The sequence below is a fragment of the Micromesistius poutassou genome (genome assembly GCF_964030765.1).
Source record: "Micromesistius poutassou genome assembly, chromosome: 7".
NCBI lineage: Eukaryota > Metazoa > Chordata > Actinopteri > Gadiformes > Gadidae > Micromesistius > Micromesistius poutassou.
The window spans coordinates 5,568,248-5,580,747 of record NC_140277.1 but is presented as its reverse complement, the minus strand read 5'-3'; the positions used below and the strand labels follow the sequence as shown (position 1 = coordinate 5,580,747).

General features: G+C 43.4%; 1 protein-coding gene across 1 annotated transcript; it reads right to left on the bottom strand.

The window, feature by feature from the left end:
* Positions 1 to 1,326: 1,326 nt before the first annotated feature.
* Positions 1,327 to 8,540, bottom strand: cxcl12a (chemokine (C-X-C motif) ligand 12a (stromal cell-derived factor 1)). The gene is made up of 4 exons (XM_084470915.1): positions 8,390 to 8,540; positions 6,987 to 7,104; positions 5,448 to 5,531; positions 1,327 to 3,682 (listed from the first exon to the last, which is right to left on the bottom strand). Exons 1-4 carry the CDS (start codon positions 8,454 to 8,456, stop codon positions 3,655 to 3,657), a joined length of 297 nt encoding a protein of 98 aa, XP_084327041.1. The 5' UTR covers positions 8,457 to 8,540; the 3' UTR covers positions 1,327 to 3,654.
* Positions 8,541 to 12,500: the final 3,960 nt, after the last annotated feature.

Genomic DNA, 12,500 nt, shown 5'->3' with positions numbered 1-12,500 from the left:
CTGAACGTATCGTGTGCCCACCCCCTCTCTATCATAGAGGTGGCGACATTTGTGTAGCTCAGGGTGCCAGCTATGGGACTAGATGGAAATTGCTAATATGATTTGTGTTCACTATTGTCCTTGTCCTCCATGTATGTCTCTTAATCCAAGATGGCGGGTCAAGACAGAACCAACTTCATGCACCACCACTCACACCTAGACTTACTTGCTGTTGTATTAATAATTTATACCATTTGTAGTACATAGGTGAAACATTCCTTTTCATAAGAACAATTTCAATATATGGAAGGACCACATTACACTGCATCTGATAATAACACACTTTGACAAAGCAATCACACAGTCGTGTGTTTATATTACATTTCCATTACACCCGGACGTTGAACCCTTCCCCCCCGTTCTGTCCTCCCACTCTCTCCCCATTCCTCCCACATCATCACCTGCTTTATCACATGCAAGCGGGTGGCCTCTGAGAACATACAAATTGGTGCATACCCAGTGTATTCAACTGGAGAGAGAGGAACACACCCCCCATCAGAAACACGTTATAACTGGGATGCGTCATTTGCACACGCAGTCATGGAGGCTGTTCCACCTAAACATTTTACATCCATTTTTATGGCAGTTGAGCTTCCTGCCAGCAGAACCGGTAGTTGTTCGACTGCACGCCTGGCTTTAACTACAGTGTGTTGGCGGTGGTCCTGCGAACAGCGGGATGCACAGTATCACCAGCAAACACGCTGTATGAGGGACCATGAGGGAGTTGGCTTTGGGTGTGTGTGTGGGCTATCTGTACTGTCAGAGGGAGAATGAGAAAGCACTATGGATTGTGGCAGGTAAAAAAAGAAATCAATTTAAACAATAAACGGAAAGGACATTTTATGTTTTTATCGTTAATCTTTAATGAAAACATATGTGTTGCGCTCAAGTGATGATAAATGTTTAAAAATAAATTTGTAAAGAGAATTTTTTATTTCCTATACATGTCAAATAGAAATACAGGGGGACACATCACATTGTAGATGTGGCTGCCAAGTGAATACATTTCAATGTAAATATAGAATGATATTCAATCACCAAGCTCCCTGTTATAAATCACATTAAAGCAGAAGCATTTGTTAGCCCGTGGGCCGCTGCAGTGAAGGTTACGGGTTTCATTTTATTAGGTGTAGCGGCTGTATCTGGGCTAATTGAGTTATTCCGTACTGTAACATCATTGCAGATGTAAGTAAAGAAAACCAAAACAAGCCAAAACAAGCGCCCCCCCCCCCCCCCCCCACACACACACACAGCGGTCCTAGCTGTAGTTTGACTCCACCCCCGCCCCCTCTTGTCGCCATGCTCCACTGCCATCAAAGTCCAAAGTTAAAAGTTCATCCCTTTTAGCACTAATGTTTTCCTTAATGGCCACTTGTTGGGCTAATGGTCAAATAACAAGCGGGCCTGGTGTTTTCCCTGGTGAATAAAGCCAAACATATGCAGCAAGATGAAAGGCTCAGAGTCCCCCTCTCCTGTTCACCCGTACAGTAACAACTACAGGGCCCGCACGGTGACCCTGGGACGCCGTACCAGCATGCACGCGTGGCGGTGAAGACAAAAAAGGGAAGAGGAGAAAGGGAGAAGCATACCGAAAGGCCCATGGGCTGGTCTTTAAGGGAAGACGTGTTGTGTGGACTGCAGTGTCCCTGATGTCATCTATAGAGATACTGATACTTTACACAGAGATCTCTGAAGAGATATCTCCTCTCAGAACTCTGAGTGTGTGTGTGTGTGTGTGTGTGTGTGTGTGTGTGTGTGTGTGTGTGTGTGTGTGTGTATCAAGTTGGAGCATTTGAAGTTCAATGGGAAGAGTTCAAAAGATCAAAAGGAGTAGCTTTCACTGAAGCACTTAATACTGTTACATGTTAAAGGGTTTAATGGCTCAGTTGTGACAAATACAGCTGCTTCATATAACGTGTTGGATTTCATACAATATAGAAATGCACAGTGGGTATAAAAATAAAACTTTTGCTTAATATCAATTATACACGTGACAAGAAGACAAGAAGACAAGAAGATTCAAATCTATAAGCTATAATATCTGTTTTTCTTTTTAAACATTTGTAGAAGTCCAAGGGTTAAGAACATAGAAATCAATTATAGTTATGACTTTAATAACCAGTTGTACTTTGTAATGTAATGAAAAAGATAAAATATAATTTTCTGTTATCTAATCAATGTTATTAGTTGGCATATGAATTTGTATGTAAAGTGCAATGCAATCTGTACGACTAGGAGAGTTAGTCACACACCTCTACATCTCTAAACTGCTGCTTCCCCTACTACTAATACAACTGGTGCTACTACCACTATTAATACAACTAATGCTTCAACTGGTCCGGATATTACGGTTAGGTAAGGTCCGTTATCGACAATACTGAGGCGGTAATGTGGGCGGAGGGACAGTGAAGAGGCTTGCTCTAATCAATGCTGGGAAAATAAATCATGTTCAGGATTCCGGTAAACAACGCAGGCCGTGCTTTGGTCGCTCAATTAACACTGTTTAGGATCCAGATGATGTTGATTACACAAGAGAACAAAAAAAGTATAAACCCAACTGGGGTAATGTGGGTCTGCCGCAAGAACCGGCAATAACGTTTCACAGAATAGATCAGGAAATTTATCTCAGGCTGTGAGTTTCCATGACCGACTTCTAATTGCCCTCTTTACTAGACTCTTGCACGCCTTTAGTAACGCTGGCATCGCCCGATCGAAACACCGGCATCATGGTCCCAATTAACGCAAACTTCTCCTACGTCTAAATCCAGAGCTGCCAGTTTAAGCTTTCTTCACCGGGGGTAAACAAAGAAGCATAACATAAGACAAAGAGCACCAGTGTCATGGTCGGTGGTGTGAGTGGGAGATACAGCCCATGTGTGTTTGTTATGGTCCGACCCATGTTCTGTTGGTTTAGCGGAACAAGCAGAGTGTTCTGTTTGAAAGAACACTCACCCACACACACTTCACCCTGGCGGTCTGGGCAGTGGGCGACATGTGTTGTGATTAATGCACTCGTCTTCCCGCTCTGCAGCAACGCATACAACCCCCCCCCCGACCCCCCCCCCCCCACTGCCCTCCCCACTCTATGACCCTTGACCCCCTTCGATCCCTAAATCCTAAGCATGTCATGACAAGAGCGTCCGACGGGGACGAGGAAGGCTCCGAAAATAGTTCATCTTTACTGTTTGCATTTCGTGATCAAAACCCATACATATATATTTATATATACACAATATTTATATAAAAACAGAAAAACATATACTAAATACACAGATGTTACATTTCCGCCATAGCATCGAGGGGTATCTATGTCAAACGGGTGGTGAAATAGTGGTTATGAGTGGGGATAGTGGCAGGAGCTGGGGTGGTGGGGGGATAGGCAGTGGTGGGGGGGTAAGGAGGGGGGTCATGTGGCACATCATTGGACGGTTTCCGCGCAGCAGGAGTGCACCATGGGGCAGGGTATGGGTAAGTGCTGCATAGCATGATCACACGTTTACAATGTGTTGTCGTATCCACGGTGACGGGCCGATGTTCTTCAACAGTTTTTGTCAGATTCCTCATCTGCAGGCTCTCTCGCTCTCTCTCTCTCTCTCTCTCTCGCTCTCTCTCTCTTTAGGCAGACTTTTTGTTCTTCTTCATCCTAGAAGACAGAATAAAGAGGTTATGTGAGTTGATGGCAACAGAACGGGGCTGATTAGCACAGGCTGCTAACCCAGAGCTATTAGGTTTGATCTGGGCTCTACGTTTCTAAAACGACTTCTTCCAAGTCTAGAGTTTCCCACAGGAAAGATTTACCAAAATGACCAAAATACCCTTCCAGGTATAATTCTTATGCTTACTGGCATATTAGCAAAGATACACAGTGTGACTACATAACAAACCACAAGTTTTGATTATTAAACCTTTGCATTTTTTTGGGGCTGAGAAAATCCAAACAAACAAAGGAAATTACATTAAGATGCGCCAAAGTTGAAGGAAAGACTTGGAAAGCGACTAGAACCACTGCTGCTAAGTGACTGCAACAAACTGTTTGTTCTCCTGCAGAACCCTGAATCTAGAATCTGAATCTACAGCTTTGTTCTACGTTCTTTGTCTCTAAGTCAGACCAATATGGATGCTCTATTATCTACATATTACTGAGTTGGTTATTTTGGGTCTGATTATCTGAGTTCTCAAGGCTACTTTGGAAGGTGAGTCTGTATCGTGCTGGAATGCCTGTTTGTCCCATGTCTCTGTTTCATGGCTATCGTGAGATTATTTAATACATGCGTGGGACGAGAGGGAAGGAATGCAAAACAGAGTTTGGTTAGAAAATGGTGTTCATTTCTGAGCCATCAAACCCTACATAAGATGCACACCACACTATGTTTTTTTATTTTTTTGTTGTCTAATCACCTTTTACTGAATCAGAAAAAAAAAGAATATGGCAATATTTATTTAAAGATATCTAAATATTTTTGTATTATTCTAGCAAAACAAAACACAAAAATGAATTATAAATAATCTGAAAATAACGCTAGTATATAAACAAAAATAACATTGTAACATAGTATAAATAACTATTTATACAATGCTGGTTTTGTTTGGTTAAGTGTTCAATATTTCACCTCAAACCATACCAAACCAGCAGCGTAACATTTGTGAAATGAGTACATTGAATACATGAATACATTTGTCCATCATTGGGGACATTGCAATCGTTGAGGCAACACTAGAGCAGATCCTTTCTATTGCAAATTCCCGTTATCACTACACTATACTTTCTCAAGCCGTTTTCTCATGCAGAGGACTCACACCTCCGGCTCACCGGGACAAAGACCCCTACACTCCACCAGAGACAGACGGCCTGGAGGTCTGGGTATTGAGTAGTGGGACATGTCTGAGACTGGCACCACAAGCTACGCTAAACATATCCCAAGCCCCCCAACCCCTTCAACGCCCCTCCCCCAAAAACCTTGTCCGCTAACTGCATGCTAACTACGAGACGGTTTGGTGGCTGAAGCAGTTCCATATCAAAAGCAGATGCGTAATCAACCGGTTGATTGTTAATCCATTTCAATATGTTCCATTGTTAAACATTAGCTGTAAGTGTTTCCTTCAACTTACAGTGTCTCGCTTGGGCATGTACCAACATGATCCGGGTTAAATCCATGACACATTGGCCCATTACTGGCTCGCAATCGCCTATTGGGTATGCCGATAAGATAAGAACAAATGTGTAGATGCGCATTTGTCTTCATTTGCATCCCCCTGACCCTGGCTCTTTAGACTGAAGGAAGTGACCTGGCTATACATCTCTTTCAGACCACCCAGGGATTGTGTCTGTAAACAAGGAACGGGAGGTAACTAGCTAACAACACCTACAGTACATTGAAATAACGCCGACATCAGCCCCTGCTACTCACCGCTTAAATGTGTTTTTAAGGTACTGCTGCAGCCACGGCATGTTCGGATCAATGCACACCTCTTTGTTGCTCCTTAGCTTGGCACTGGAGGTGAAATGAGAAGAGGAACATGCATTGGAAAAAGCGCTGTGCCACTAAAAGTGTGAACACAAAATGGGTGAATATCAGGGGAGGAAAAGGGTAAATGTTGTTTTTATACACAAATATTACTTTCAGGATTGCCCAAACAAACAAGCATCCATGCTCAAAGGCTTTTCACAAATGGCCGTCACACCTTATCTTGGCCGTCAGATCGAATTATCACTCTCATGTCAATGCGGAAAAACCTTGTCATTTACATAAGCCGCCTGGTTTGATAAGCACCGTGTGATACTGTTGAATAAAGAGTTGTTTTTTTTTGTCGTGTTGGTTTTACCTGTGTTAAGCATTCCTGCTGAATATATTTAAGGTTGTGGAATGCATAGTAGTGCTCCATCTACTTTATTGAGACTGAATTGCTCAAGGTTAACGGCAAAACTCTCTATTCTTGGAAAACTCAGTATGACAAAGAAGGACTGACGACCCGGATAGAGTGAGACGTCTTGGCTACTCTCTGTGTCGAGAATAACACGATGTCTATTCAAAGAATGTCTTTGGGCCAGATCGAATGACTCCATGAACAAGATGGCGACCGTGCCAGCCGCTTCAGTTGAGACGTCAAGAGGAAGTGTGTTTTGAGGAGGATCATGTTTTACCCTCTCTAAATGTACCCAAAAAAGGCATAAGACTGCATCATTAACTGCCTCAGGCAATTTCTCATTCAGTTCCACCTCTGTACTTCCTTCCATTTAATCCATTAAATCCATGACCAAATGGTACATTTATATGCCCACATCCGGTGTGTGTGGTGTGTGTGTGTGATTTGTGTGGTGTGTGGTGCGAGCTGGGGCCGGGGGTCACTGCATGGGAAGAATTTGAAAAGCAAAGCCAATTCTCATCGCCGCACAATCTTTGTTTCATGTTGGGAACAAAACGGCATCTAATTCCTGGTTTCCTTAGACACACTGAGACTTGCGTAAATATCCCCATTTAAGATGTATAGCGAATCTGTGTGTGTGTGTGTGTGTGTGTGTGTGTGTGTGTGTGTGTGTGTGTGTGTGTTTGCGTGCATGTGTGTGCATGCATGTGTGCATGTGTGTGTTTGCGTGCATTTGCGTGTGTGTTTGTGTTTGCATGCATGTGTGTGTGTGTGTGTGCGTGCATGTGCGTGTGCGTGTGTGTGAAGGCATATGTGTGCACGTGTTTCTAGTAAAAGTGTGTGTACATACGCTCTAATGCTCTTATTCTAAACCCTGTCACCGCGGGAGATTGATGGTGAGAAATGTGCAAAGGGGAGGAGACCTGTCGTGTGTGTGTGTGTGTGTGTGTGTGTGTGTGTGTGCATGTGTGTGAGTGTGTGTGTGTGTGTGTGTGTGTGAGTGTGTGTATAAGGCTACTAGGTTTCGTTCCGATGCGTTGTGGGGACCTGACTACTGGGGACTGGGTGCAGCCTGTACTCACATGACTTGGAAGGGGCAGTTGGGCGTGTGGATGAAGCGTAGCTCCCGGACATAGCCTCGGGGGAGAGAGTTGACAGTGGAGCGGCAGTAGCATCTCTCCACCAGACTGATGGGCTTGGCTGGAAGAGGAGCACCAACATTACTTTAACAGTTTTAGAGCAACTACAAAACACTGAAAATGTACACATATTATAAGGACAAAAGGAAATTACATTTATTTTGTCATTGTTGCATTTGTGATATATTACAGATCATCAGTAAAGACAAAATATATGTTATCTTCACACTTCAGTGAACTGCAGCTCTTCTGCTAGATGCTAGATGTGAAGGATAGACATTTTTTTGGCAAAAATAATTCTGAAATAGTCCCATGAACTCGAAAATAATAACGTATGAAATTAATGAAATTGTGTACTTGCAGGATTACGTTTTTATCTTAAAATATTGAAATGTAGGTTATTTAAATACAATTTGTGAGATATGTATTTAGATATTAGATATTTTAGATAGAGGATAGATAGATACTGGTTTATATTAGCCTACTAAATAAGATGGTATTGAAAATAACACTTTTATTTACCATAGAGTTTCTTCTATCATGTGACGTTATGTTGTATTATTTTATCATTAGTAAGCCTACTACTAGGCCTTCTTTTTATTAAGCAAATAATAAGTGTGATAAATTAAATCCGCGCACAGCCTACCGGATACACTTTGTAAAGGCAGGTATTTTAGAGTAGGCCTAAAACAATCAAATGGTGAAAAGTGAGCTCTGGATTACCGCCCATGGATATGCTAATGAATTAACACTTAGTCAAACATTTCGCCATGATAATGAGCTGGTCACTCGACTGATGTCTCCACATTGGCTAGCTGTGTATCTTACACGTGGATCATGAAGTGAAAAGGAAAAACAAACGTTTATGATCAACAACGGATCGTTCACTACCTGGATGGGTGGCCATGTGCGGATCGGTTTTACGCACTGTTTTCTGCTCCAGAATATTTATAAACTATATTTCTGTTCAATGTTTTTGGTCTTATTTTTAAATGTAAATCAACGCGAGACTGACAATAACTTGATATATATATATAATAAAACATATATAATAACTTCAACTAAAATGGATTGATTGATGTATTTAATCTAATATTTTAGAAATATCATGAAAAGTTACAAGTCAAACAAATTAATGCAATCAATTAAAATCGTAAAAAAAGAATTTGTCGTAATTACAAAAAAATATGCAAAAAGTTAAACAGACAACCGCACCCCTTCCAAAGTGCCCCAAATCATCCTGACTCCGACCTGCAACGATCTGTACATCACATTTCAATGCACATGCGCACATGTCACATATTGCAATAAAACACACAATAAAAACAAAATAAGTTAAGTCAAACCTTCTGATGGCGGTGCATACGACGCAACGGCCAGGACAGCAAAGACTGTGAGTAATTTCATATCCATGTCTGCGCTATAGTGCCACTGGGTCGCTATCTATTGGGAGTAAAGTCCACAGCCCGGTTTGACAGAGGAGTAGTGCGTCGTTGAATCTCTGGTGGCTGTACTCACAGTAGACGCATCTTATTAAACACGGAGGCTCCCCCCTCGACGAGAGAAAGTAGGAGTGACTGTAATATGATTAACGACCCCTCCCCCCCCCCCACCCCCTACACCCCCCCCCCCCCCCCCCACCCCCACACACACACACCCGTTGGCAATGACTGATTTATTTGGCCATCTTTTTCCCCTGAAACCGGTGTCATGTTAGTTCAATAGAGAGACTTTGTTAAGTGTGCATTTTGTGGATTTTTGAGTCAGTGATAAAACGAGCAATTAAGTGTGATGACTTTGGCCCTCATAGGATGGGATGTAAATAATTCCTTCAACTCGCGCCAAATGGAGAAATATTGACCAAATACCCGTTTACGATATGCAGTTGGTTACTAAGAATTGTTATTCTTTCTAAAATGCATGTGGTTGTTTTTAGTCATGGAGGGCATTCTGAAAAGCAGTATTTCCCCAACAGAGTGAATTCAGACAATCCACAGGCCTAATAATATAACATCACTGGTTCCAGTGGAAATAAACAGTAAACATTATCATTCCAACTTGTATTTATTTTGAAGTTGGAGCCTTTTATCAATCCAAGTGAATCCCTAAAAAATTGTTTCTACCGCTTGCTGGAACTTCTCGCTGTTTGTGTGCTTGTGGTGTGTTTGTATGTGTGTGTGTGTGTGTGTGTCTGTCTGTATGTGTGTCTGTGTGTGTGAAGGGGAGGGCTGTATGGGTGTGTGTGTGTGTGTGTGTGTGTGTGTGTGCACCTCCCTAACGGTTGTGTTTGGGGGTTGGAGTATTAGCAGTGTGTTTAACGGGATGCAGATGTGAAGCCCATTTCCAGACGTTTGTCTTTTATCTTCCAGACCCAACACTCCGTATCCATGTATGATTATACGTGTGTGTGTGTGTGTGTGTGTGTGTGTGTGTGTGTGTGTGTGTGTGTGTGTGTGTGTGTGTGTGTGTGTGTGTGTGTGTGTGTGTAGGCGTGTATGTGCACATGTGCATTTAGGTGTGTGTGTGTGTGTGTGTGTGTGTGTGTGTGTGTGTGTGTGTTGTTGGGAAAAACAGTCTGCCTAGTTACTTGACCAGATAAAATGAGACGGAGAGGTAATAAAGTCTATCAGCACGAGGGCCTCGGATTTATTGAGTAAAGTAGCAAAGGTAATACAGATTCATAAAGCGTGAGAGATCGAATATTCTACGTCCCCTAACAGCGCTGAGGTCGTCCGGAGCTTCGCCTCTGAAGAGGTTCTGCCTCAGAAGAGCTCCCGTGATTTGGTGCATGAGAAACTTATAGTATCTTTCATGGCCAGGTGTGTGTGCTAGCCTTTGTGTGTGTTATCGAGGGTTCTCTTGTCCCTGGGCCTCCGAGTTGTTTTTGTCTTTCTGTGTGATGTGTGGCCTCGCCATCTAGCTGAGGCAGCCTAATATCTCGCTTGGCCGGGTGTATGGGGAACCACGTGGGAGAAACGCTACTCATGCTCCAGACATGAGTATGCCATACACACCCCTCCTAGGGGGTGGCATCCACCCCGGCCTTACATTGCATACATCCCTTTGCCCAATGACACGGAGTGTCCTCCGTAGCCTGATGGGGAGAGGGCTCGAGGGTCGTCTTCACCCTCTTGAATGTGTGGTATGTTGTGTTTATTAGATTTGGGCCCAGAGTTGACTATATTCATAATGTAATGTCCGTTTAGGTTATTTTTGCCCATCATATCCCCCTCAAGTCGTCGTTAGACGACTTTTACTTAAAAATAACGACAAACTCGACCATACAACAAAAAAATAAATAATAAATAAATAAATAAAAATAAAAAATAAAAACAGCTGTCCCCCTCAACCCGTCGCTAGACGGCTTCACTTACTAGGGACACGAGGGGTTGGACCTCAGCGCTTGAAGTATCATTGTAGCATCATCAATAGCATCAGAAAGACGACAAACTTGACCATAAAAATAAGCAACCATGAGCATGGGATCCTAATATCTCGCTTGGCCGGGTGTATGGGGAACCACGTGGGAGAAACGCTACTCATGCTTCGGACATGAGTATGCCATACACACCCCACCTAGGGGGTGGCATCCACCCCGGCCTTACATTGCAGTATCCCTTTGCACAATGACACGGAGGGCAAGGTAAAAACAGAACATGTGATTAAGCAAGAAATTGAGATTATGGAATTAAACCAAAACAATTAAGGAAATCAAAATACATATCTTTTTTTTTTTTTTTTTAAGTCTAAAGTTAAAGTTATTAAAAAGATAAATCGAGTCAAAGTAATTAAAATCGAAAGATAAATCAAGTCAATCCCTCCTAGCGGCCCGGTGGGGCTGCTAAATCACAACAGCAAACAAACAAACCAATAGCAGAATACAAGGCTATATATCAACGGGCCGCAGCCCCTGGTACCGGAACACAGATCCCTGGTCCGAGCGGCGTGGCTGCATCAGGTGGGAGGAGGGGGCGGTGCTGTGGCCGGGGACGGGAAGTGGGGCCACCCTCCTGGAGAGGTTACTAGCACTTCACAGGTAGGGGGAGGGGGAGGGGCGGGGACTGGGAATGGGGGGGGAAGCTGTGGGTAGGGGAGGCCCATAGCCAAGGGTCGCGGTTCCCAGGTCCTGACCGACCTGGTCAAACTGGTCAGGGAAATCCATCAGGGGCATGAGGGGCACCGCTTCGGAGTAGGGAGGGGGTCGGTGTCTCTCCTTTTCGAGGGCCTGTAACCCTGCCAGCGCTCTGGACACCGACCTCTCTGGAGTTTGGTTTCATCCTTCCTCTGGATTCATCCTTGGGCCAGTGGGATCGTCCATTTCCTGCCGGAGCACAAAGGGGGGTGCTTTGCACAGCCCCACAGGGTTATAGAGGACACGCGATTGGATGTTTTTGGCAACTTGGCACCAACAGCGTGGGTAGATTTGCTTATCACAAATTTGCATGCTTTTATCGATCAATGGGCACTGTATCCTGGAGGAGTCCTTTGCATTTTTCTAATGCTGCTAGCCTCGTTTCAAATAAAGCCACAAAGGAAACATGACCTCTCTCTCTGCTGCCTGTTATCATAGATATCATATCTATCCTGGTGGTATAAATGAAATGAGAGTTTGAAAGGACAATAAAGTAGTAATTCTTAAAATAGTAAATATTATGAATACAAACTGGAGGTGGGCCGTTGAATATGTTGATTAAATTAAGGTTGTTTCAAATGAATCAATATGAATTCAATAGGATCAATAGGATTAGTGGTGCTAGTTGAAAAGCCTGATGGCCTGGGGGAAAACTGTTGTGAGTCTGGTAGACTGTGCTTGAATGCTCCTGTAAGATCTATGGTCAGATCTCTGGAGGCCACCATTTGGAGGGCCATACAATCAGCTCTGCAGCAGCTGCCATACCAGGCAGTAATGCAGTAGAAAGGATGCTCTGAATAATCCACCTGTATACTGTTGGGAAAGTTGGGAAAGTTGGGAAAGTGTGATATTTTCCGTAGACTGCTCTTCTCTCTATCCAGGGCTGTGTTATCTGCCAAAACCCATAGAGGGTCAGGAGGAGGCTCGCCAGCTTCAGCATTATTATGTGGCTGTTGCTCTTGTTGGGGACCACAATGGAAATAAGACTGGGACTTTTGTGTTCCAATCCTCAATTGTATTCTTTTGTCTTTTCATGGGTGTCTGTAAGTGTGTGTCAATACAACAAAACAAATCAAATCAAAATCAAATCCTAGCTCGGCTGGTCGGCTCCGGGCGTCTCTGCATCTGGCTCCTCCTCACGCTCTGGAACTTGTGTTTCTATTGTTGGAATATAAACTTATGTACAGCAGTTCGTGGTCAAACATATTTTCTTAATTCTATTTCTTATTGCTCTAATGGAGGTCCCTTATGGGGCCTTGAATAATAGGTGAAGGCATGGGTCGACCCGTAAGCATTTCATGCGGGGTTAGATGCATCATTCTATT

Coding starts and splice junctions, on each gene's coding strand:
- cxcl12a (XM_084470915.1), bottom strand. CDS start 8,456: ATGGATATGAAATTACTCACAGTCTTTGCTGTCCTGGCCGTTGCGTCG. Junction 7,105..8,389: donor GTATGCACCGCCATCAGAAG/GTTTGACTTAAC, acceptor CTCCTCTTCCAG/CCAAGCCCATCAGTCTGGTG. Junction 5,532..6,986: donor AACTGCCCCTTCCAAGTCAT/GTGAGTACAGGC, acceptor TTTCACCTCCAG/TGCCAAGCTAAGGAGCAACA.